At 32.8% G+C, this 24,409-nt stretch overlaps 1 protein-coding gene across 2 annotated transcripts in view; it reads left to right on the top strand.

Annotated features, from left to right (window-relative positions):
* Nucleotides 1-24,409, top strand: part of LOC126888426 (probable cytochrome P450 6a23) — an 89,589-nt gene that overhangs the window by 33,466 nt on the left and 31,714 nt on the right. The window contains exons 3-4 of one of the 2 annotated variants that reach the window (XM_050656677.1): nt 197-448; nt 3,530-3,826. The exons of the other annotated variant lie outside the window; for it this stretch is intronic. Coding sequence (XP_050512634.1) covers nt 197-448; nt 3,530-3,696 — 419 coding nt within the window. The 3' untranslated portion in view covers nt 3,697-3,826. Of the gene's footprint in view, nt 1-196; nt 449-3,529; nt 3,827-24,409 lie in introns of those variants that run through there. 2 annotated transcript variants of the gene reach the window in all.

Raw genomic sequence — 24,409 nt, forward strand, 5'->3', positions numbered from 1 at the left:
GAGGCCCAGAAACTATAAAACAACCCCCGACTAGATGGACCGACGACATAAACAGAGTAGCGGAAAACTGGCTACAAGCGGCCCAGTGTAGACAACACTGGAAAGAACTGAGGAAGGCCTATGTCCAGCAGTGGACGCGATTGGCTGATTGATGATGATGAACCAGCTCAATATTTTTATTTATTTATTTTTTCAGAATCTTTGAGAATGCATCCCCCAGTGGTAGTGATCGAACGGTTGTGTACTAAAGACTATATAATTCCTGACACAGATATTTTAATAGAAAAAGGAACAGTACTCAATATATCAACACGTGGAATTCACTACGACCCTGATATCTACCCCAACCCGAACGTGTTCGATCCTGATAGATTTAGTCCAGAAAATAAGAGTTCTACATCTCCGATGGCCTTTTTGGCATTTGGTGAAGGACCTAGGCTATGTATAGGTAAGGATTTTTTAACAATATTTTATGTATTTGTAGTCAATGAACACTACATTTTATTCAACCCCAATTATTTTAACAATTTGTTACTTCCATTGAAAGAATAAGTATTTCTATTTTGGTCTTTGATCAATGTGTACTCCCAGTTCTAACATATGGAGCAGAAACATTGGCCCTTAATAGAAAAATACTCAATAATATACGAGTGGCACAGAGAGCAATGGAAATGTTGAATATAACCCTCAGAGACAGAGTTTCAAATAAAGTAGTTAGGAGAAAACTGGTATTATAGACGCAGTTCAAAGAATTTTTCTTCTTCATGTGCCGTGCTCGATTATCGAGCGTTGGCTATCACATTGGCTATAGTAATTTTGTTGACGGCAGCTCGGAAAAGGAATGCAGAGGATCTGTTAAACCATTCTCTCAGGTTTCTATGACATGACGTTCTTCTTCGACCTGGCCATCTTCTTCCGTCTACCTTGCCTTGTATTATTAAATGGAGTATATTATATATCTCTGGGTGTCGCATAACATGGCCAAAATATTCAAATTTTTGATTTTTAACTGTTCTGACGACTTCTGTGACTTTTCCCATCCGGTGCAAAACAACTTCATTACGAACTCTATCCACCCAACTTATTCGTAGGATTCTCCGGTATACCCAGATTTCAAAGGCTTCCAATTTCTTGAGAAGAGTATCTGTTAAAGTCCAACCTTCGACACCGTACAAATGAGTAGGGAACACATAACATCTCACTAATCTAATTTTAAGATTCAAAGTAAGGGAACATCCATAAACTACGTCGTAAAAGTTTCGGACTTTTTAATGCCCTCCCCCCTTCCGTCGTAAAGCGTCGTTTACAGTTGACCCCCCTCATATCGACGTCGCAATTGCAACTCATGACCCCCCCTTTTTAGTGATTTTTTTAAAATTCCATGATATTTCTGGATTTTCTAAAGTTAGCTATCAAAGTTAATTTACTTACTATGTAGTTCATTAATATCCGCGTACTTTTTTTCTCTCAATTTACTGTACAACTAATTAGCTTTATTGGGACAAAAGACAATACTTTTATCGGAGTTCCGATATGCTTTCTTAACTGCATCATATAAATCTTGATACTTATTTTGTTTTGATTTCAATACCATTTCTTTTATATTTCAATACTATTTCAATAAGTATAAATATAATGTACTAACTAAAAAAAATAGAATATTTTATTTATTTCTATTCATTCTTGTAGAATTGTTTCACACAGAGTATTCAGTAAATAAATTAACAGTTTAATATTTATTGCTTCCAGACGTTGTTCTTTATAGAAGCGTTTGTTTAAATACATAGAACAATGTTTTATTGTTTGTTATTCTGTACAAAACTGCTAGCAATATTATTAAGGATGTGAGTGATAAAAACGAAATGAAAAGTATGCGATAAAAGTAATATACCTACTAATTTTTTTAATTCTAAAATAGGGTATTTTTTTATATTCGTGAACATCAAACGACGTCGGATCTGCTCTCATGGCGCCCTCCCCCCTGTCGTATACCGTCGTAACAAGCAAATACCCCCCTCCCCCTTTTCCACGACGTAGTTTATGGAAGCCCCCTAATGTTGTTTCCACATAAAAGTTTCTTTATCTTAAAGAATGCACCTCTGGCCTTCTCTATACGTATTCTAATTTCTTTGCTCATGTCCCAGTTCTCATTTATATTACAACAAGGTAGGTGATACTGTTAGTTCTCTCTAATTGTTCACCATAAGCTGTTACTACTTCCGGTTGTATTGGCATCTTACTGACAACCATCACCTTGGTCTTTGCGGTATTTAGCTTGAGTCCATATTCATCACACGTTGTGGTAATCCTATTAATCAGATGTCGAAGTTCTTCATAATTGCTCGCAATTAACACCGTGTCATCCGCGTATCTCAAATTATTAATATTGACGCCATGCATTTTGATACCACATTGCGCATTATCCACTGCTTTATTGAAAACAAACTCAGAATAGATGTTAAATATTAGTGGGGACAAAATGCAGCCCTGCCTTACTCCCTGCGTATTTGAAGTTCTTCAGACGTGTCCCGGCCAATCCTGATGTTTGCACGTTGATGCCAGTAAAGATTTTTTATACTGCCTAGGTATTTATCATCAATACCCACTTTTTGAAAAATAGAATCAATACCCAATCATTTCTGTATGTTGTACTCGATCAAAGGCCTTCTCAAAGTCAATGAAACACATATAAACCGGATGTCCGACATCTCTGCATCTCTGTACCATAAACTGAATGCTAAACAGTGCTTCTCTGGTCCCAAGGTTATTGCGGAATTGTATCACCAAGCTGTGAACAAGCTCAAAGAATTACAACGATGAAATGGAACTAGGCGGTACATGATGCCTGATTGAAAGATGGAAAATGAACTGTTCCGTGGTGGTTGAGTTGCGTGTGTGATAACCTTTTGTCCTCGGAAACAATTAAATGAAATTAAAATAAATGTAAAAACAACAAAGTGTCTGTCAATAATATATTTATTTTAATCAGTAAAAAGAACGTGAAAATATCTCGAAAGAGGGTTTGTTATTTTAGCGAGGGTGTGACCGCACGGAGTACCCGCTGTGACTTTACTGAACTAGACCACAAACACTAATCTGTCATTATGTGGTTCTACCATATGGCCAGACAGGCGACAATTTATTAGATCTGGTGTTTTAAAAACTGCAAAGGCATCTTACCTTAATACGGATATATTTCGTTTCTTACAACTTAACAGCCCTTCTATGCATATGGTTTGTATATTAGGAACGAAACACATGTGAATTTTAAATGACCCATATTATTTCGTTTAGAAAGGAAAGTTAATATTTAAAATTAGCAATTAAAAAAATATTAAAATAGTAATTGAAGCATGTCGCAAAAAGAAGAAGAAAAGAAAATATTAGAATGGAGACCAAGAGATGATGCTTATCATAATCGAGGTCGTCATCCAACAAAGTGGTCGGACGACATCAAGTGCATCCAGCACAACTGGATTCAGGATTCATTCATCATTACAACTTTTTTAGGTTTTTTTTTTATTTTTAGGATTAAGATTTGGAAAGCTGCAAGCCAAAGTAGGATTGTGTTCAATATTAAGGACATGCAGAGTAACCTTGAACGAAAAAACACAGCTACCCTTGAAATATGACTCAAAAACACATTTTCCCAACGTCGAAGGTGGTGTATGGTTAAACCTTGAATCCCTGGAATAATCTCTAACCATTAGGCAAGATAACAAACAAAAAGAAGAATGAGTATTGGTATCAGATTAGTATTAGCGATTAGTATAAGTGTATGGTAGTGAAATACGTTTTTAATAAACAATATATTTTTTATAAGTTACTTCGTTTTTTTTTTACAGTTTTGAAGCTGATTCGATCTGCCGAGTCTTCACCGTTTCAGTCGGTGTGCTCTTTAAGCTTGCAGAAAATCCACTGTTTTCCATAATGAGGCCCATTATTGGCTTAATGGGGGCGTAAATAACCAAAATGCCCTTTTTTTGGAGTGATGAGAAACCCGAAGGTGTTCAATAGTTGCTATTATATCCAGTGGCGGCTCGTGATTTTTACAATAGGGGGCTATACCTAACTGTAAAATATCTAGACAAATTTGCACTAGCAAAAAAATGCGCCAAAAAATGTAATTTAAGGCCCCATTTTTTGACCATTTTTTGTTTACATTTCATAATATCATCCTAATTCATAATTTCATGATATCATATCATTTTAAAAATAGTTAGTCTAATTGTAAAAGTTTAATAGCAAAGTTTGTGTCGTTTATTTGTTAACAATTCCATCTATTTGTAAATAGATACCTCGCATATCAAAATAAATACAGATTTGAAGTTTTGCAGTCCATACATAATGAAGCTTCAAATTTTTTAAGATACTCAACTGAATTTTTTTAATTTTAAACGCGGCCTACTGCGAATTCAAAAACACCATAAATTACCGATATTTTGCTTTGAGTTAGAGATATCGGAAAAAGTTATTTGAGCAAGTTGTTCCAAATATTATTATAACCCCACATACCAAATTTCATAACAAAATTCGCACTTTTAGATTTTTCATTATTTTTAGTCAGGACCCTAAAATTCGTTGTCCCGAGACGCACGCAACCACGCAACGGAGCCGAGAAGCTAATCTGCCTCCCTTGGTATATCTCCGGGCAGCGTGTGATGGCACCATAGATGCCACTGTTAGGAGACCGGGTCTCCTTAAACGCCTGCTGCGCTGCACGGAGCATTAGCAACGGAGATTGTTGGGCTTCTCGGCTCCGTGCTCCGTTCATGAATCTCGGGATAACCCAGGGTCCTGCCTACAATAATATGTATATAAAACTGAGACGCGATCATGCGTTCTAATGCTAATGCTCCGTACGTATGGATAATTAGTGATAATATGGAATTTACACGTTGTATAATAGTGAGAGTTGTACTTGTTGTTTTCGCGATTCATGATAAACAAAACAGTGTAGAGTGTGTAAAAAATTTATGGGGAGGCTGAGCCTCCCTTGCCTCCTCTGACGAGCCGCCACTGATTATATCCACAAAAACAACTGTTTGGGGCGGTTTATGGCCAGCGAAATCGTCGGTTCATGTTTCTTTAAAACAGGGGCAGGCCAGAATGTTGCTGTCAATGGAATGAATGGAAACCATTATTGCGCCATGATAAAGGACTATTTGATGTTTAAACTGATTGTAAAATTGAAGCTCGTGGTGTCGACTAAATTTGGTTTCAATAAGATGGCGCCACTTACCATATAGCCTATGAAAATATAGCTTTACTGCGAGAACAATTTGGTGAGCAATTTATTTCACGCTTCGGACCAGTGAATTAGCCGCTTATATCATGTGACATTAGGGCCGCCGCTACCATGTGTGCCAGGTGTGCATCGCACATAGGCGGCCAACAATGGGGGCGGCCAAAAACAGGCCATTGATGATAATACTTTTTTAAAATTCAAATAATTAAAAATGATTCAGACAGTTCTATAAACTCTAATATTCCAAACAATAACAACTACCATTATACTTGATACTACAAAAATGCATTTCAATTATCATTTATAGTTATTTTTTTCATCCTAATCGAAACAAAAATGTCAGAAAATATTATTTATTGTATGAACTGCCCATTTGCAGCTATAGTCATTAATTCAAAACTACCCAACTGGGTAGTTATTAATCAATGCAACGGGCAAGCGGTGGTTTTCAAAACTTAAAATTATTAAAAACTCTTTGCGATCCTCAATGAAACAAGATAGTCTTTCTGCTTTAGCAATGTTATCTATTGAACGTGAGGTTTGTGCGACATAGGATATTAAAGACATTGTCAAAAAGTGTTCCGAAACGAAAGCCCGAAAAGTTCGTATTTAGTTTTTTATGAGTTTATTGTTATCTATTCACGGTTTATTCTAATTAAATGGATATTTAAATTAGGATATTAGGATATAGGTCAATAATAATCTAACTGAAGAAAAAAAGAGGGTACAAAATGGGTGCTAGAACTATCAAAAAAACTCTGTTACGCTGATGACACCGTGTTAGTAGCAGAGTGCGAAGATGGCCTACAAAGATTACTGCGCGAATTCAACATTAACGCAAAAGAAATGAATATGAAAATATCCACCCAAAAAACAAAAAGCTTAGTAATAGCCAAAGAACCAATAAAATGCAAATTGGGAGTTAGACAATAAAATTATGCAAGTAATGACTTTCAAATACCTGGGAATTATTCTGTCAGCCGACAACAATATAAGAGGTAAATAGTAATATCGAAGAAAAGGTAAAATAAAAGACCAAATAATTAAAGCCAGTAAAACAGGCAGATGCCTAAATCACACAATTTGGAAAAAGAAACACCTAAGAGAAGAAGCAAAGACCCGAATATATGTACATATTATGTCAGTTATTAGGCGAGTTATGACTTACACGCCCAAAACAAGACCAGATACAAGCAAAACACAAAGATATCTGGAGACCAACGAGATGAAGATCTTAAGAAGGATTGCTGGAAAAGGACTACAGAATAGGGTAAGAAGTGAGGAAATCAGACGAATATGTGGGAGACAATATAAATACCTGGATAAAAAATAGAAAAGAAGAGTGTAGAATAGTAAGAATAGCCAGGGACAAATCACCGTTAGCTAAAAAAGTATAGGACACCCAAGAAAAAGATAGAACGGCAATTAGGGGCAGAATAAAAGGCACCGTTGAAGAAAAACAGGCAGTACTGTCTATATAAAAGAAAAAGAAGAAGAAAAAGGATATAGGTACATATAATGGACGTTGGATAATGGATATTAGTCTAAATGTTCAAGTATTTATCTATTTACAAATTATTATTATTGTTATGCACCTTCTGCACATTTTTTAAATACTAGTATGTACTTATTTCTAAAATGTTGGAAGGAGGGCGGCAAATATTAAGTGGCACACGGGCGGTCAACACCTTAGCGGCGGTCCTGTGTGACATCACACCTCTAGATTTTTTCCTTTGGGGCTACCTAAATTCCAAAGTCTACATGAATAAACCGACTACAATTGAGGCATTGCAGGCCAATATTACTCGAGTCGTAAGTCAAATACCAATCGAAATGCTCGAACCCGTCATCGAGAATTGGAACTTTAGAATGAACCATCTTAACCGCAGTCACGGTCAACATTTGAAAGAAATTATATTTAAGAAGTAATTGTAAAGAATGGCCTTTTTGTATGATAATAACGATTTTCACATAAAATAAATTTTTTTCATTGTTTTTTTTTCTTTTTGGAAAAAGTACCTATAAATGAATCATTCTTTAATAATTATAAAGCTGTGATCAATTATTGAGTCTAAAATCTGGCGAGCGTGAATAAGCAGATACGTCTCGAATTTTATGAAAATGAGATAAGTCGATTTAATATTTCTATTTGGTTTCTTCTACGCGTTAATAAGCAAATAAGTTCATATCCATAATATTTTCGTATTTTATTCCCATGTGAATAAACAAACATGTCACATTTTTGGCAGCCTTCTGAAATAAGTCTAGTTATTTTTCTAATGTCGCTTGAACGACTTCGGGAATAAGCAGATAACTTTACTTATCTGGTTATTCACAGATTTTATTTCAAATTGTGCCGAATAATATGTCAACATATTCTACTGTCCACCTGACAATAATAATTGTTATAGCAGAAAGTGTTAGTTTACATTTTTTGTTTAAGCATTCAGACGTAAGATTTTGTGGTTAGAGTTCGTGTGTATGTAAAAGCCTTTTTATTATTACCAGTAATAGTAGATAACGCCGAACGTGACATGGATTTTTCTGACGATGACAGCGTAAAAGATCGTGATTTCGTTCCAGAAAAAAATGATACTACAAGTAGTGAAGACGAAATCACAGAGCCTGTTATTAAGAAAATTAAAAAAGACTTGACCGGTCTAAATCAAGAAAAAAAATGAACAAGGGAGAACTCAGAAAAATAGTATAGAGACGAAAAAAACTGGTCGAACTAGAAGGGAGAGAGCTTTAGCAAAGAAACAAAGAAACACTGGGCAATAATATGTTACAGAGAAGGATAAAACTGTCAAATCAAGAATGCAAAATCCACTTACTGATTGTCGCATGAAATGTGAAAAAAGGTTCCCAACAAATGTACGACAAACGGTTTTCGAAGAATATTGGAAACAAGGGGAACGAGATAAAAAGTCCACAACAGAAAAACGTACATTAGAAAAGTTTAGGCAGTATACTTGCCGATATGAGTTGAGCATTAGTGGAAAAAGAGAAGCAATATGCAAAAAATGTTTTATTAGTACTTTTGGGGAAACAAACGCCTTCATCAACCAAATAATAGTAAATAGACAAAATGTAGTCTCTGGAATACTCAAGGACGATCAACGAGGACGATCCGAACCCAAAAATAAATGGACTCAAGAAATGCTTAACGATGTTCTACGACACATTAACAGCTTCCCGGCATACGAAAGCCATTACTGCAGGTAAACATCATCGAAGAAATATTTACAGTCAGATTTGTCCCTGACAAAAATATTTGAACTTTATAAAAAGGACAGAGATAAATGCGTATTCAAAACAATTTATTCCCAACAGTTTCACAAACTTAATTTGGCCTTTAAGAAACCCCAAAAAGATACGTGTTATAATTGCGACCTCTTAAAAAAAACTTGCTTATGCACCCGAAGAAGAAAAAGAGACCCACTGTTGGAGCAAGCCAATCATCATACGGCAGCAGAAGAAGCGTACGGCGCTAAAGCAAGAGACAAACAAATTGCTAAAGAGTCCCCTGATACAGCTCTGTTTGCATTTGATTTGCAGCAGTGCTTACCAACCCCATATTTAAAATCGTCAATTGCATTTTATAAGCGACAGTTGTGGACCTTTAATTTAACTGTCCATAACTTAGCGACCAACGAGTCCACGTGCTACGTCTGGGACGAATCTGTTTCTGGAAGGGGTGGTAACCAAATCGCGTCATGTTTATACAAACACATTATAAGTCTTCCGTCGGAAACCAAGAAAGTTTGCTTCTATTCAGACACTTGTGGGGGCCAAAACAAAAACAACCATGTTGCTGCAATGTTTATAAAAGTGTTGAAAGAAAAAACGACCATCGAATCAATAGACCACAAGTCAGTGCTGGATTTGCCACTAGGCCGACTAGGCCGCGGCCTAGGGCCGCATGCAAAAGGGGGCAGCAGCGTTTTGTAAAAAAAACTTTTTTTTTAATTTAATTTAAACTTACGTGCATAGAAATTGGCCCATCAAAAAATTTGGTCATTTTTGAAGTCCCGTATTTCCTAAACCTGTTGGCCGATTTTAGTGATTTTTTTAATATGTTATAGCTTTATTCTTCAAGAATATTGATGTAATCATATTGTTGCTAAACAGATAAGTGTCATTGTATACCGGGTGTAACAATGATAGTGTGTTTTTTCCTCAAAATTCGGAACACCCTGTGGAATATTCTAGAGTATATAAAATATTGAAATTAAAACTCAACTGTAGCCTTAGGTTTTCTTAAGATTCTGCTTTTTGATTCATTTGCTTATGTTGGACAATAAAAAAGTTAGGTATTTTAACAACTAGCAGCGTTCTTCATCAATACAAGGTGTTTCTAAATAAGTGCGACAAACTTTAAGGGGTAATTCTGCATGAAAAAATAATGACCGTTAGGTTTATAATCATATGTTCGCAAATGCTTCGTTTCAGAAATACGGGATGTTGAATTTGTTCGTACAATCGGACGATTTATTTATTGCTCTAAAACCGCATGAGATATACAAATTAAATTGGGTAGGTTTTAAGAGGTAATTATTGCGCATTTTTTGGCATACTGTTAAGAATTTTATATTCACAATTGGCGTGCATACGGGTAATATGACCGGGTAATATGACCCATATGCACGCCAATGGTGAATATAAAATTCTTAATTGTATGTCAAATATGCGCAATAACTACCTCTTAAAACCCACCAAATTTCATTTGCATATCTCAACCGGTTTTAGAGCAGTAAATAAATCGTCAGTTTGTAAAAAAAATTCAACATCCCGTATCTCGAAAACGAAGCATTTGAGGACATATGTTTATAAATTAAACTGTCTTTATTTTTCATGCAGAATTTCCCCTTAAAGTTTGTCGCACTTATTTACAAACACCCTGTATTGATGAAGAACGTTGCTAGTTGTTAAAATACCTAACTTTTTTATTATCCAACATAAGCGAATGAATCAAAAAGCAAAATGTTAAGAAAGCCTAAGGCTACAGTTAAGTTTTAATTTCAATATTTTATATACGCTAGAATATTCCACAGGGTGTTCCGAACTTTGAGGAAAAAACACACTATCATTGCTACACCCAGTATAAAATAACACTTACCTATTTAGCAATAATATTATTACAGTGATATTGCTAAAGAATAAGGCTATAACCTATTAAAAAAATCATTAAATGGGCCAACAGGTTTAGGAAATACGAGACTTCAAAAATGACCAAATTTTTAGGTGGGCCGATTTCTATGCACGTAAGTTTATATTCATTTAAATTTTTGTATTCTTATTTTATCTAATTGTATTTTTATTTTTGAGTACCGTAGCCTATTACTATTACAGTTCATATTATTTTGCTTGTTCTTTTACTTATAAGGTCTTTTCAACTCGGCTTTTTTTAGTCTTTTTTTGTTACCTGTACTTTTCCCCATCGAATGAAACAAATGTTATTTAACTTTAACAATTAATTGAAATCCTAATTTTAGCCCAGTAAATGACCGATTTGGAGTGTAATTTTCAGGGGCAACTCCAAATTGCATGAAAATTTTGATTTAGGTTCTACTTACCCTCCACTTCAAAGTTGAATTTGTGCCGTTAGTTGCTTTTACTTGGGGGTAACAGTCACCCCTTCTCGGGGGTGAAAAAAGGCGTGTTTAAAATAATTCCGGAAATGGATAAATTGACTAATTTTAAGCAACTTTCGTTCTGTAGAGTTTTTTATGTAAGTCAATGCTATTCGAGTTCTTTGCAATTGAAAATGTTTATTTTTTGACAAAAAATCCACGTTTTTAGACAGATTTTCGCAAATAACTCAAAAAGTAAATATTTCATCGAAAAAATATTCTTAGCAAAAGTGTAGATTATAAATAAACACCAGCTAAACACGGGAAAATTTTCATGATTTTTTTTACAAAAAAAAAGGGAGCCAACTTTATTTTGAGCGTAACTCGCTTATTCTTAACGCTAGAAACTTTTGTAAACAGTTAAAATAAAGATTTTTTAAACACCTTTTTAAAATTTATATGGGTTTTTTCCCGAAAGGTGCTTAATTTTTTGGCTATTTCACGATGAAATATTCGATTTGGAATTGGACGAATAAAACGTGCTTAAAAAAAGACGAAAAAAAATTGCTTTTGATGAATCTATACACTTCACGACTACATAACTCTTTTCGTTTTTTTTTTCTATAAGCTAAACTTTTGCTAAAAATAGTTTTTTCGATAAAATATTTTTACTTTTGAGTTATTTGCGCGAAAAACCGTCTGAAAACGTAGTTTTTTGTCGAAAAATAAACATTTTCAATCGCAAATAACTCTAAAAGTTTTGACTTGCATAAAAAACTCTATACAGTTGAACCCTCTTATTAGAATACCATTTATAGGAATATCCCGCTTAAAGGAATAAAAATTTGAGGTCCCGGAACGTTACTACATATTAGCCACCAATGATCGGTTATTAGCATAAAGAAATAGTTTTACATGGCACGAAGGCTATTCCAATAAGCGGGTTTGACTGTATAATGAAAGTTGCTTATAATCAGTCAATTTATCCATTTCCGGTATTATCTTAGCTACTGTCTCAAATATTTAAAATGGCCATGATGATTGCCAACCTAGGTAGCGGAGATGGCACCTGAAGAAGAAGAAGGTCTTATCTTGAACGTATGTTTTTTCACCCCAGAGAAGGGGTTACTGTCACCCCCCAAGTAAAAGCAACCAACGGCACAAATTCAACTTTGTAGTGGAGGGTAAGTAGAACCTAAATCCAAATTTTCATGCAATTCGGAGTTACCCCTAAAAATTCCACGGTATCGGGTATCGCCGTATTTCCCGTTCATTTACTGGGCTATTTAGGTATAATATAATAATTCTACCAATATTAATATTTTTACAAATAACTGCTGGTTGCTAACTTTTTTAGTTAGGTATATATTTTCTATAAATTATAGAAATTGTTGTTGAAGCTGTTTTGGAATTTTAGCCAATTTGTAAACCAAGAATATTCAATTAGTGAATACAACTTTTCAGCCTATTTATGTACCGTATTCAAATAATAGAACATTAATGACATTTCTCTTCATTTATGTTATGCTATCGTGAAGTTATCGGGGGCCGCTCGGGGTAATTTGGCCTAAGGCCGCAAGTATCCTAAATCCGGCACTGCCACAAGTTCTTGGTGAGTGGACATACGCATATGGAGTGCGATGTGGATCATGCCACTATCGAGAAGGAAAAGAAGCGAACCACTATGAAAATTAACCAGCCTTATGATTAAGTGCAGCTTATAAGAAGTTGTAGAAAAACAAATCCATTTACTGTTCATATTATGGAGACCGATAATTTTTTTGATTTTGCCGCCCTCCTAAAAGGTCCTCTAGTACAAAAAAAAGTTTCTGAAAGCGGAGAACGGTTTTCGTGGAAAAATATTCAATGGTTACACTATGACCAAGAACACGACGGACTCATCCAATACAAAGAAACGTTAAGGAATGAGGAAAGTTTCACAACAATAAACTTTCAGCGTCGTGGAAGAAAGTCAACAAATCTGAAGGTGGAAAAACTTCACTCAGGACCTGTACCCATAAATGAAAAGGAAAAGAAAAAATTGTTAGAACTGCTTCATTTAGTTGACAAGGAATTTTATCCATTTTACCAAAACCTAAAAGTATCCGATGTTCCAGATACTGATCCGGACCTCCTGGAAGTAGATCCAGATAAGCAGGATTAATAGAAATAGATTCTTTGTAATTAATTTTTTTTTTAATAAATTTGCACATTGTTTTTGGTAACAAAATATCTTTTATCCCAAGACCTCAACCAGATAAGTGAAATTATGTTGTTAAACACGTAAACCGAAAGTGTGCTTAATCAGATAAGCCATCAAAATCATCCAGCTGTAAATTTTAACAAAATTATGTATAATAAACCTCAGTATAATAATTATTATTATCTAGCAGAAAATAAAAAAAAGAATATAGGTATCTATCACCGGATTTACTAGAAGTCCGAAAACCTATTATCTGCTCTCCTGAAAAATTTACTTATCGTGACATATCTGCTTATTCACGCTCGCCAGAGATTTAGAATAAAGCAATCCATCCACAGGTGTTTAAAGATAATTCAAAATTTATACTACTTGATCAGGAATCTCCATTTCTTTTTAGATAAAATTTGTAAGTAAACTATAATGAGTTGTAATTTTAAGTTCTGATGATACTTGAGTAAATAATTACTTGAGAAAAACAAAGACTTTATTTTTTTTTCTAAATACTATCTTATACTATGAAATAAAATTAAAGCCACAAATATACAGGCTGTTCTAAAGTAGTGAAACCATAAATAATTTATAAAATTTATTTAATAATTAATTATTAACAATAATAAATATTTATTTTTTCTCATATTATTAGTGCACATGTTCTCAATTTTTTCTAGTAGATTCTTCCCTCACCTTGTCTATCACTTCTTCTTCATTTTCGTCTCTTTTCGAGTTTCACACCAAAAGTTTTTCGTTATAAAACAATAAAAATGATAAATTCTCGATAAAAATATTTTAAAGCGTCATTTTTTGATTAACTATAGCCTCTGTTTAATTGCTTTTCCGTTGATAAATCGTATAAACTATAAAAAACGTAGATTCGTTACAAGATTTTCTGATCTATTTTTGCCAAATCTTAAAAACCTTGATATTCTTGATACAACATTTTAAAACGTCATTTTTTGATGAACTGTGGCTTCTTTTTTAACCATTGCTTTACCCTTGATAAATCTAGATTTTCTACAAACAATGTCATACCATCATTTTTTCATGGACTATTACAGGGGTGGCCAAGCTCCTTAATGTTGTTCTGAAGCTATTTTCTTGTGGCATTTTTACAATTTTAACTATTTATAATGGGAAATAAGCCACAATATTATTAAAAAATGATTTTTTATTAACGTTTCGACGCCCAAATCGGGTGCCGTTGTCAAAATACAATATACTATTAATAATATTTAGTATATATATATTAATAATATATATATATATATATATATATATATATATATATATATATATATCATAAAGGAGTACGACCGTCAATTCCAATATAACAAAGGAGCACTCGTAAGTGTAGGGTTTTATCGGTCAAGTGGGTGAAAAAAGAGACAAAGAATTCAGCTACTTCATCTATTTATTGAAGACGTTTCGTCTACTGCTCAGTAGACATCATCAGTTCATCTACAAAAAGAGTGTTATAAGAAACAACATCCAAAAGAGAGGTAAAAAAGCACTAGCGTTACCTTAAAAAGACATGTAGCAAAAGATAAGATGTACATAGTAAAAAAAACCTTATCCATGAACCAATGTAATGTATAAGTATGTAACATTTAAGTGTATAGTTAATATTTAAAAACTTTAGTACAGCCAAAGACAAGACCATGTGGTAACAGTCACATATAAAAAAAACAAGTGGAAAAAAGCTGGCTTGCTTTTTTTCAAAGTCAAGAATGAACCAAGAAAAAACCAGATTCACACTTCCAAAAATTTAGTAGTGTTTAAGCATACTTCATTTTAACCTTAGGCAACATCATTAAATGAATATAGTGCTAATATGCAACTTCGAAAATTTAAAGTTGAATAGTTACCAGCAGGTCATCCTAGCCCAACGGACACACAAAAGAAAATGGAGTTTGAATTATCAGGTGTAAACTGACATCTCGCCAAGAGGCAGGCAACCTTTAAAAAATTTTATAACAAAGAGTGACTGACAACTGCAGCGCAGCGCGGTAAAATTTAAATTGATGTATTTAAAACAGTTATAAAAGTGTTTAAAAAGTGAAAGTAATATCAAGAAGTAATCAAGGGATGTACCTTATACCTCGTAGACAAGAATCACAGTTTATTTTAAACAAGTGAGGGCACTTCACACAATTATATGGAAAAGTGCCTACGTTAGTACTGGTCATCCAGTTACTAACGAATATATAAGATAGTACAATAGTATAACTCCCATATATCGCAGCTCACAATGCAAGAAAAAATATGCAATAATTTAAGAAAATTTATAAATCAGTTTAGCAAATTGTAATTTATAATTAATATCAATAATGCAAAATTTTATCCTATGGAAAATTTTAAATTGTTCAATCTATTAAGTAACTGTTATTATCAAAAAAAAAAAAAAGTGGGAAAAGCTTGAAAAAACCACCAAAAACTTTTTTACAATAAAATAATTTAAGTGTAATAACATCTACTGATTCCGCAAGATCAATATTAAAAGAAGTGGGAAAAGCCTGAAAACCACAAAAACTTTTTTACAATATAATAATTTGAGTGTAATAATACCAACTAATTCTGCAAAATCAATGCATGGTATATTTGACTCAAGTTACTGATGTCAGTTCTCTTGTTAAGTACATTAGAGGTTTTTAATATGAAACACATCTCTAAGAACTGTCTTTTCGACAGGTTGCGTTCATTGCAAAGGATCTTGGCTTCATCAAAGTCCACCTTATGTTTTGTATCTATTGCATGTTGGGCTAAGGCACAAGTTGGTTTTTTCAAATTGATATCACTACGGTGTGAAATTAAACGTGATTTTAAAGCTCGCTTTGTCTGCCCTACATAACATGCGTCACATTCAGCACAAGGTATGTGGTAGACCACATTAACCTGTTCCAAAGGGGACAAGGGTGTTTTAGTCTTAGAGAACAAATTTCTGACTGATCTTGCGTTCTTAATTGCAATCTTAACAGGAATATTATTATTTTTATATAGTTTAATAAGTTTATCAGTAACCTGAGGAAAATAAGGAAGTGAAGAAAACTGGGAAACAGGAGTCCCAAGATTAGTAGTAGGCAGAATTGTGATGTTAACAGTATTATTTGATATTGATCTAAGTTGGTCACCATTGGGTATGTCGTTCAGAGAAGAACCGTAACTTTGGGAAAAAAGAAATTTATTGATAAGGGATGAAGGGTAGGAATTATCTACCAATATACTTCTGAGTAACAGAAGGGATTCCCTTCGATTAACCGGATGTGTCAACCTATGTAGCCTGCAGCTTAAAGCTTTAATAAGATTTATTTTATATTTAAAAGGATGACAAGAATGGTAGTTGAGAAACCTATTAGAGGCCATTGGTTTCCTATACCAACTTGTACAGAGTGTGTTATCTCCACTTCTAGTGACACGCATGTCCAAGAAGGGGATACTCTGGTTGTTGGGGTCCTCGAGTTCACATGTGAACTGCAAGTGAGGATCAAACCCATTGAAGATGGACAAGGTGGCCTGAGTCTTGTCTGGTGGTAAGGCTAGTAATAGGTCGTCCACATAACGTTTAACAAAAGGAACTTGAAAATCTAAATAACCCAGCCGGTCAGAAACTAAATCATCCAAAACATAATTCACTAGGATGGGTGAAATCGAGGAACCCATTGGTGTCCCAAAAATTTGTAAATAAAATTTGTCGTTGAAGACCAAAAAATTAGTGTCAAACACTAATTGGAGCAATTCTGCAAACACTTCCCAGGAAACTGGAGAATTAGGTTGGATAATATTCCAATGATTTCTTAGTGAAGTAAGGACACTAGCCAAGGGAAGGTTAGTAAAAAGTGAAACTACATCAAAACTCACCAAAATATAACCATGTGGTAGCTTCAAGTCATTAATAAATTCACTAAATTGAAAAGAGTCAACAATGTTGTAATCATTATTGTAATTATAAGATTTTGACAAGATATCAGTCAAAAATTTAGCAATATGTATATTAGGTGAATTAATTGAGGAAACAATAGGCCTCATGCTCAATGTGGGCTTGTGAATTTTGGGCAGACAATAAAATCTTGGAGCATAACCATCATAATTATGTAATGACTTAGCTAAAGTTTGATCTATGATCTTAATATTTTTTAAGTGAGTAATGAATTTATTAATTTTGTTAGAAAATTTTGAACAGGGGTTTGAAGTAAGAGGTTGGTAGTACCTAACGTCATCTAACAATGATTGACTGAGGTTGATGTATTGATCTTTATCCATAAGAACAGTGGCATTGCCTTTGTCACTGGTGAGAACGAGAAGATTAGGGTGGGTTTTTAAAAACGATACCGTTTCCCTATAAATCTTATCAATTTCAGAAATGGATTGCCTAGGGCAGTTGGTATAATTCAACAGAATGTTGTTAGAAGATGACCTTAGGGAAAGAAGATCAGCATTGTCTGCATGAGACAATATATTTTCCACATCTGCAAGGGTCCTACTGACGCATGTTATGTAGGGCAGACAAAGCGAGCTTTAAAATCACGTTTAATTTCACACCGTAGTGATATCAATTTGAAAAAACCAACTTGTGCCTTAGCCCAACATGCAATAGATACAAAACATAAGGTGGACTTTGATGAAGCCAAGATCCTTTGCAATGAACGCAACCTGTCGAAAAGACAGTTCTTAGAGATGTGTTTCATATTAAAAACCTCTAATGTACTTAACAAGAGAACTGACATCAGTAACTTGAGTCAAATATACCATGCATTGATTTTGCAGAATTAGTTGGTATTATTACACTCAAATTATTATATTGTAAAAAAGTTTTTGTGGTTTTCAGGCTTTTCCCACTTCTTTTAATATTGATCTTGCGGAATCAGTAGATGTTATTACACTTAAATTATTTTATTGTAAAAAAGTTTTTGGTGGTTTTTTCAAGCTTTTCCCACTTTTTTTTTTTTTGATAATAACAGTTACTTAATAGATTGAACAATTTAAAATTTTCCATAGGATAAAATTTTGCATTATTGATATTAATTATAAATTACAATTTGCTAAACTGATTTATAAATTTTCTTAAATTATTGCATATTTTTTCTTGCATTGTGAGCTGCGATATATGGGAGTTATACTATTGTACTATCTTATATATTCGTTAGTAACTGGATGACCAGTACTAACGTAGGCACTTTTCCATATAATTGTGTGAAGTGCCCTCACTTGTTTAAAATAAACTGTGATTCTTGTCTACGAGGTATAAGGTACATCCCTTGATTACTTCTTGATATTACTTTCACTTTTTAAACACTTTTATAACTGTTTTAAATACATCAATTTAAATTTTACCGCGCTGCGCTGCAGTTGTCAGTCACTCTTTGTTATAAAATTTTTTAAAGGTTGCCTGCCTCTTGGCGAGATGTCAGTTTACACCTGATAATTCAAACTCCATTTCCTTTTGTGTGTCCGTTGGGCTAGGATGACCTGCTGGTAACTATTCAACTTTAAATTTTCGAAGTTGCATATTAGCACTATATTCATTTAATGATGTTGCCTAAGGTTAAAATGAAGTATGCTTAAACACTACTAAATTTTTGGAAGTGTGAATCTGGTTTTTTCTTGGTTCATTCTTGACTTTGAAAAAAAGCAAGCCAGCTTTTTTCCACTTGTTTTTTTTATATGTGACTGTTACCACATGGTCTTGTCTTTGGCTGTACTAAAGTTTTTAAATATTAACTATACACTTAAATGTTACATACTTATACATTACATTGGTTCATGGATAAGGTTTTTTTTACTATGTACATCTTATCTTTTGCTACATGTCTTTTTAAGGTAACGCTAGTGCTTTTTTACCTCTCTTTTGGATGTTGTTTCTTATAACACTCTTTTTGTAGATGAACTGATGATGTCTACTGAGCAGTAGACGAAACGTCTTCAATAAATAGATGAAGTAGCTGAATTCTTTGTCTCTTTTTTCACCCACTTGACCGATAAAACCCTACACTTACGAGTGCTCCTTTGTTATATATATATATATATATATATATATATATATATATATATATATATATATATATATTATATAATAATAATAGTATTTTGTATTTTGACAACGGCGCCCGATTTGGGCGTCGAAACGTTAATAAAAATCATTTTTTAATAATATTGTGGCTTATTTCCCATTATAAATAGTTAAAAGCTCCTTAATATTCCGAGCCACTTTTCACAAGTTGAAGTTTTTAGCGAGCCACAATCAAATAGGTTTTCAAAAAGTATGTAAAGAAGGTATTTACAATTTTTGAAGTTATACTTCTTTACCGGCGATAGAGGGTAAATTTTTATATGGGAAAACCTAGCGACCGGGCGCATGCGCATTATAACTTTGTCCTGATTGGATGTTCAAATGACATGTCAAAAATTATTCAATATGGCGGCTGTGGCACAGCTGTAGTTAGATTATTTATGGTTGTTGCGTTTTAAAATTTGTGTGAAAAGAAACAACAAACAAAAGTTAGTTAATAGTTATACTGCCTTTTTAAATAGTTTTCATATACCTATATTTTTGGACTTTTGGACTATTTTGGACAAGGAAAACTCATTCTAATTTGGTAAGTAGTTTTTATTATAATCATATTGTAATTATACATTTGGATTAGGTTGAAATACATACATTTATTTTCTCAAGAATGCGGATTTTAGAGAGAAATCCCAAATTAGGTTCGATTTTTATTTTTAAATTATGATTTTTTGGCGTAGATTTATTTATCTAGTTGGTATGTAATGCTTTGATTTACATACTTAATTTGATTACCAACAAAAGTTCTACCAATCTTCATCTAATATATTGTTTTCTTACTGTTTTGTTATATTTTTATATTTTCTTCCACAAAATTTAAACTACATAATTTAATTTTCAAAACAACTGTCAAACAGTAAAACGTTCAGTTACCGTATTTTTCCACATGATAAATAATGTGGGATTGGACGAGTGAGTCTACGCTTCGATTACGAGTCAAAGCGGCACGAAATTCAAGGGTTCAATTCCCGATGCAAGTTTTATTTTTTTATTTTTTTATGCATGTTATGACTGTAAGTATATTTGTTATATAATTTTTTTTTCAGAAAATGCGTATTTAAAATTTTTGCCAACAATTATTATCGTTCAGAAATCATTTTTTCTTTGTGGCATTTTTCAATGTGTTTGTGTGCGTTTTATTCTTTTATTTTTTTTTTTAATTTTTGGTATTGTCTTAAAAATCACATAATATGTAGTAGAAGTATAACTTCTTACGTGCGTACAAAGTACACATACATTCTTGTTTTAACAGGACTTTTACTTACTGAAACCCGAAATAAAATTACGAAATACTAAAACTTAATTACATTTTTGTTTTCCTTCTTTTGATTATTTCATTCATAGGAGATTCTGACCAATAGAAAGCTACAGAAATAAAAATAAAGCTGATAATGTTTGATTATTTCATTCATAGGAGATTCTGACCAATAAAAAGCTACAGAAATCTGAATTAAATCGATAATTTTTGATAATCTCCCGTCGTTAAGTATATTACGTCAGATGCCCTTCGTTGCTACGAAAAAATACATTCAGTGACATTAATGACAATTAATGTTTTAAAAATTATAAAAGTGATGACTTTCAATCGTCAAATATTTATAAAAACTGTGTGTTTAATGGTACTTACATAAATAAATTACAATAAAATTTTGGTTTTGAACAGTTTTATTCATGAAATAATCGCAACAAATTGCACTCGACCTCTGAAATTAATATAGAATTTTTGCTCTCGTGACACTTTGACATAATTTAAAATTAAAACTGTCAAAGTGTCACTCGGGAAAAATTCAATAATTTCAGAGCTCTTGTGCAATTACTACTGATAATATCTCGTCGTCAAGTATATTACGTCAGATGCCCTTCGTTGCTACGTGAAAATACATTCGGTGACATTAATGTTTTAAAAATTATAAAAGTGATGACTTTCAACCGTCAAATATTTATAACAACTGTGTGCTTAATTGTACTAATTTGTACTTACATAAATAACTTATAATAAAATTTTGGATTTGAACAGTTTTATTCATGAAATAATCGCAACAAATTGCACTCGATCTCTAAAATCATTATCGAATTTTTGCCCTCGTGACACTTTGACATAATTTCACTCCCCTTCGGGTCGTGAAATTAAACTGTCAAAGTGTAACTCGGGATACAAATCGATAATTTTAGAGCTCTTGTGTAATTACTACTGATAATTCTTTACAATTTGCTGATTAATATGTGGCAGTACTTCTCAGTAATTCTTTTAGATGCTGGTTAGTTAATACTGATAGGTGTTAGGATTTCACGAATTATAAAATGGAATAAAATGGTCCACACAAGTACGTTGTTCCTAATATGGAAATAATTCGACAAGCATCCTTTTTTAGAGTACCTAATTCGGTATTCAGCGTCTAGTTTTTCTAGTTAAATATTGTAAAAAAAAATTTTAAGTCGAGTAAAATGACTAAAATGTAAAATGTGTACCTAATCCAAATTACAAATTATATCCGTAGCAAGAGTGATACAAAAATCGGTCTGGATTCGGTGGATTATTGACTTTTACATTGCTCCACTCTTATGTAATGTTCGTTAGCGCAGTTTTCGATATGTCATATCATTCTTATCTTGTATGAAAATGGAATTTGTTACAAAATCTTTCATGTTTGTTGTCAGTAATTTATAAAAGACATTTTGAAACACATATAGAACGATAATAATTTTTTTAAATCATATCTAATACAAAATTGAAAAATAACTAGGGTACAATCGAGAGCCACAAGTAATCCTTCAAAGAGCCGCATGTGGCTCGCGAGCCGCTGTTTGGCCACCCCTGGACTATTACCTTTGATTTTCTGTTGTATTTTTGCTAAATCTTAAAAACATTAAGAATGGCAAATTTACCCCGAATTTTCTAAAGGAGAGTTTTCCTCTCCTCTCACTGCTTATTTCACTACCAAACTGTGTTGTTCATTAATTTTTCGAAAAAAAATTCATTGTGGTGTAAAAACAGCCCAAGTCCTATTCCTGGTATGGATCTTTCCATTTTCTGCTGTGCTATTCTAAGCTTTGACTTTGACGCCCTTGCTTTGGTTAATGTTAGTGTTTCAGCTCCGTACGTAATGACTGGAAGAACACATTGATTGTATATGTACTTTCCTTTTAAGGCTTAATGTACTAGTACACTTCAGAAGACCATAAATAATCATTATTTTCAAGAATTTTTTTCTCTACAACCTTTATTAAAAATGAAAATAAAACTTTTTATATATTAGGGCAGTCAGTGAGGGTATTTGACTCCGAATTCCATCCTACTACATCGATTTACATACTTGATATTTTCACAGTAAGTAGGGAATAGCTCAAGAAACAAAGTCTACCCCAGGGGTGGGCAAACTTTTTTCAGCAAGAGCCACAAAATGTTTTTAGTCTATTACCGAGGGCCGCAAAATTTGTTATTTGTTTGTTACATGTTCGAATTTTTAACTTTTTACTAGTTTTCTTTAAGGGGTTACATAGGTCTTGCGGGTAAAAAAAGTGACTTTTTAAAAACATTATATCTCGAAAACTAAAAATTATTTTTATTTATAATTGGAACATGTAAAAGCATAGTACTTAAGGTACTTTCAAAGAAATTTTCAGCCAAAAATATTCATTTTTGTAGAGTTGACTGCAATTTTTCGACAACAGCCCTGTTTTTTGCGGTGGGCAGCATAACTAAGTCCAGTCTCATCTGAAATCAAAAAATCAAAAGGTTTCTTGTAGTTTATACCTCTGGCTAGTGAATGAAGGAAGGAATTTTTATTAGGTAAAGTTGTTTTTGTTTTATAAAAAAACTAGTTTAAAAATGGTCATTTTTGAAACAATGAGAAAAATTGGGGTCGAAAAGGTGTTTAAACTTATGTAAAATCTTCAAATTTCATTTTTTTTATTTCCTTCGTTCATTCACTAGCCAGAGGTATAAACTACAAGAAACTTTTTGATTTTTTGATTTCAGATGAGACTGCGGACAAAAAAAAGGCCGTTGTCGAAAAATTGCAGTCAACTCTACAAAAATGAATATTTTTGGCTGAAAGTGTTTTTGAGAGTACCTTAAGTACTATACTTTTACATGTTCCAATTATAAATAAAAATAATTTTTAGTTTTCGAGATATAATTTTTTTAAAAAGTCACTTTTTTACCCGCAAGACCTATGTAACCCCTTCAGGCGGAAGGGTATGGTTTGAAATTAACATTTTAAGCAAATTTTTGTGAATTTTGTTTGAAACTATGGTAGAAGTATTTTATATTTAAATTAACACATAAGTATCACTACAATTCAAAGAATATCAAAAAAAATTCATGCCCAAATATTGAAAAAGCCAACGTTGGATAATTTTTGCAGACACCTCAAAAATGGGTTTTGCTAGATATTAGAACTCGTCTTTGAATCATATGAAACAAAAAATTCAAAAATATTTCATTAGCTTATGAGTATCTTGAGGCAACGCTGTCGAACAGCATGTTGTTTAAACTAACACTGTTTAAACAGCGTTAAACTTCTTTTTTTAGTTTGAAAGATTTTTGATTTTTTGATATCACTCAGAAGTGAAAATATCGAATTTTTGTGTAAAAAATGGTGAAAATTCAACACATTTATTATTGTTAAACAAAAAATAAGCATAAAACAAAAAAATCTATGAAACATTTTACGTGAACCTGTCAAGTAGCTTTTAAGTTACAATGTCCACCGCCTTTGACAAAAAGCAGTTTTGAGAAAAAAGCGTTTAAAGTTTTGACAACTTTTATTTTCCGAAGTGGAAATCGAAACGTCAAATAAATTTAATTTCAAACTTAAATTGTGGCTTATTCCCAAATAAAATAGTAAATTCTCTCTTCACATTGCTATTAGTTACTTATATATTTAAAGGGAAATTTCGTGCTTAAATAGATGGAAACGGAATTTAAATAACAATTAACAAAGTTATAAATTTGAAAAATCTTAGATTTATTGCAGTGTTTTTGTTTTCTTTGAAAGGATTAAATAGTAAAAAAATATTTATGAAACACATTATTTATTATTTACAAACTTTTAATCAAATTTTTTTTTAAATATGAAAAACGAACCTTAATGGCTTTTTCGTACTTCCGGGCCTAAAGTGACAACTTCACTCCCTTGTGACAGGTACTAAAGTGTCACATTTAATCCCTCCGGGATTAAATATTGACGAAACTCCCGGAACGATTAAATCACAAACAAACGAATTTAACCTGCTCAGACGTGAGAATTCTTGACTTCTTTGGCTTAAATCCCTCATTTCTTCTCTTCAAAAAAGCTAATAATTTTGGAAATTTACTTATATCAATA

The sequence above is a fragment of the Diabrotica virgifera genome, chromosome 7 (assembly GCF_917563875.1).
Source record: "Diabrotica virgifera virgifera chromosome 7, PGI_DIABVI_V3a".
Taxonomy (NCBI): Eukaryota; Metazoa; Arthropoda; class Insecta; order Coleoptera; family Chrysomelidae; genus Diabrotica; species Diabrotica virgifera.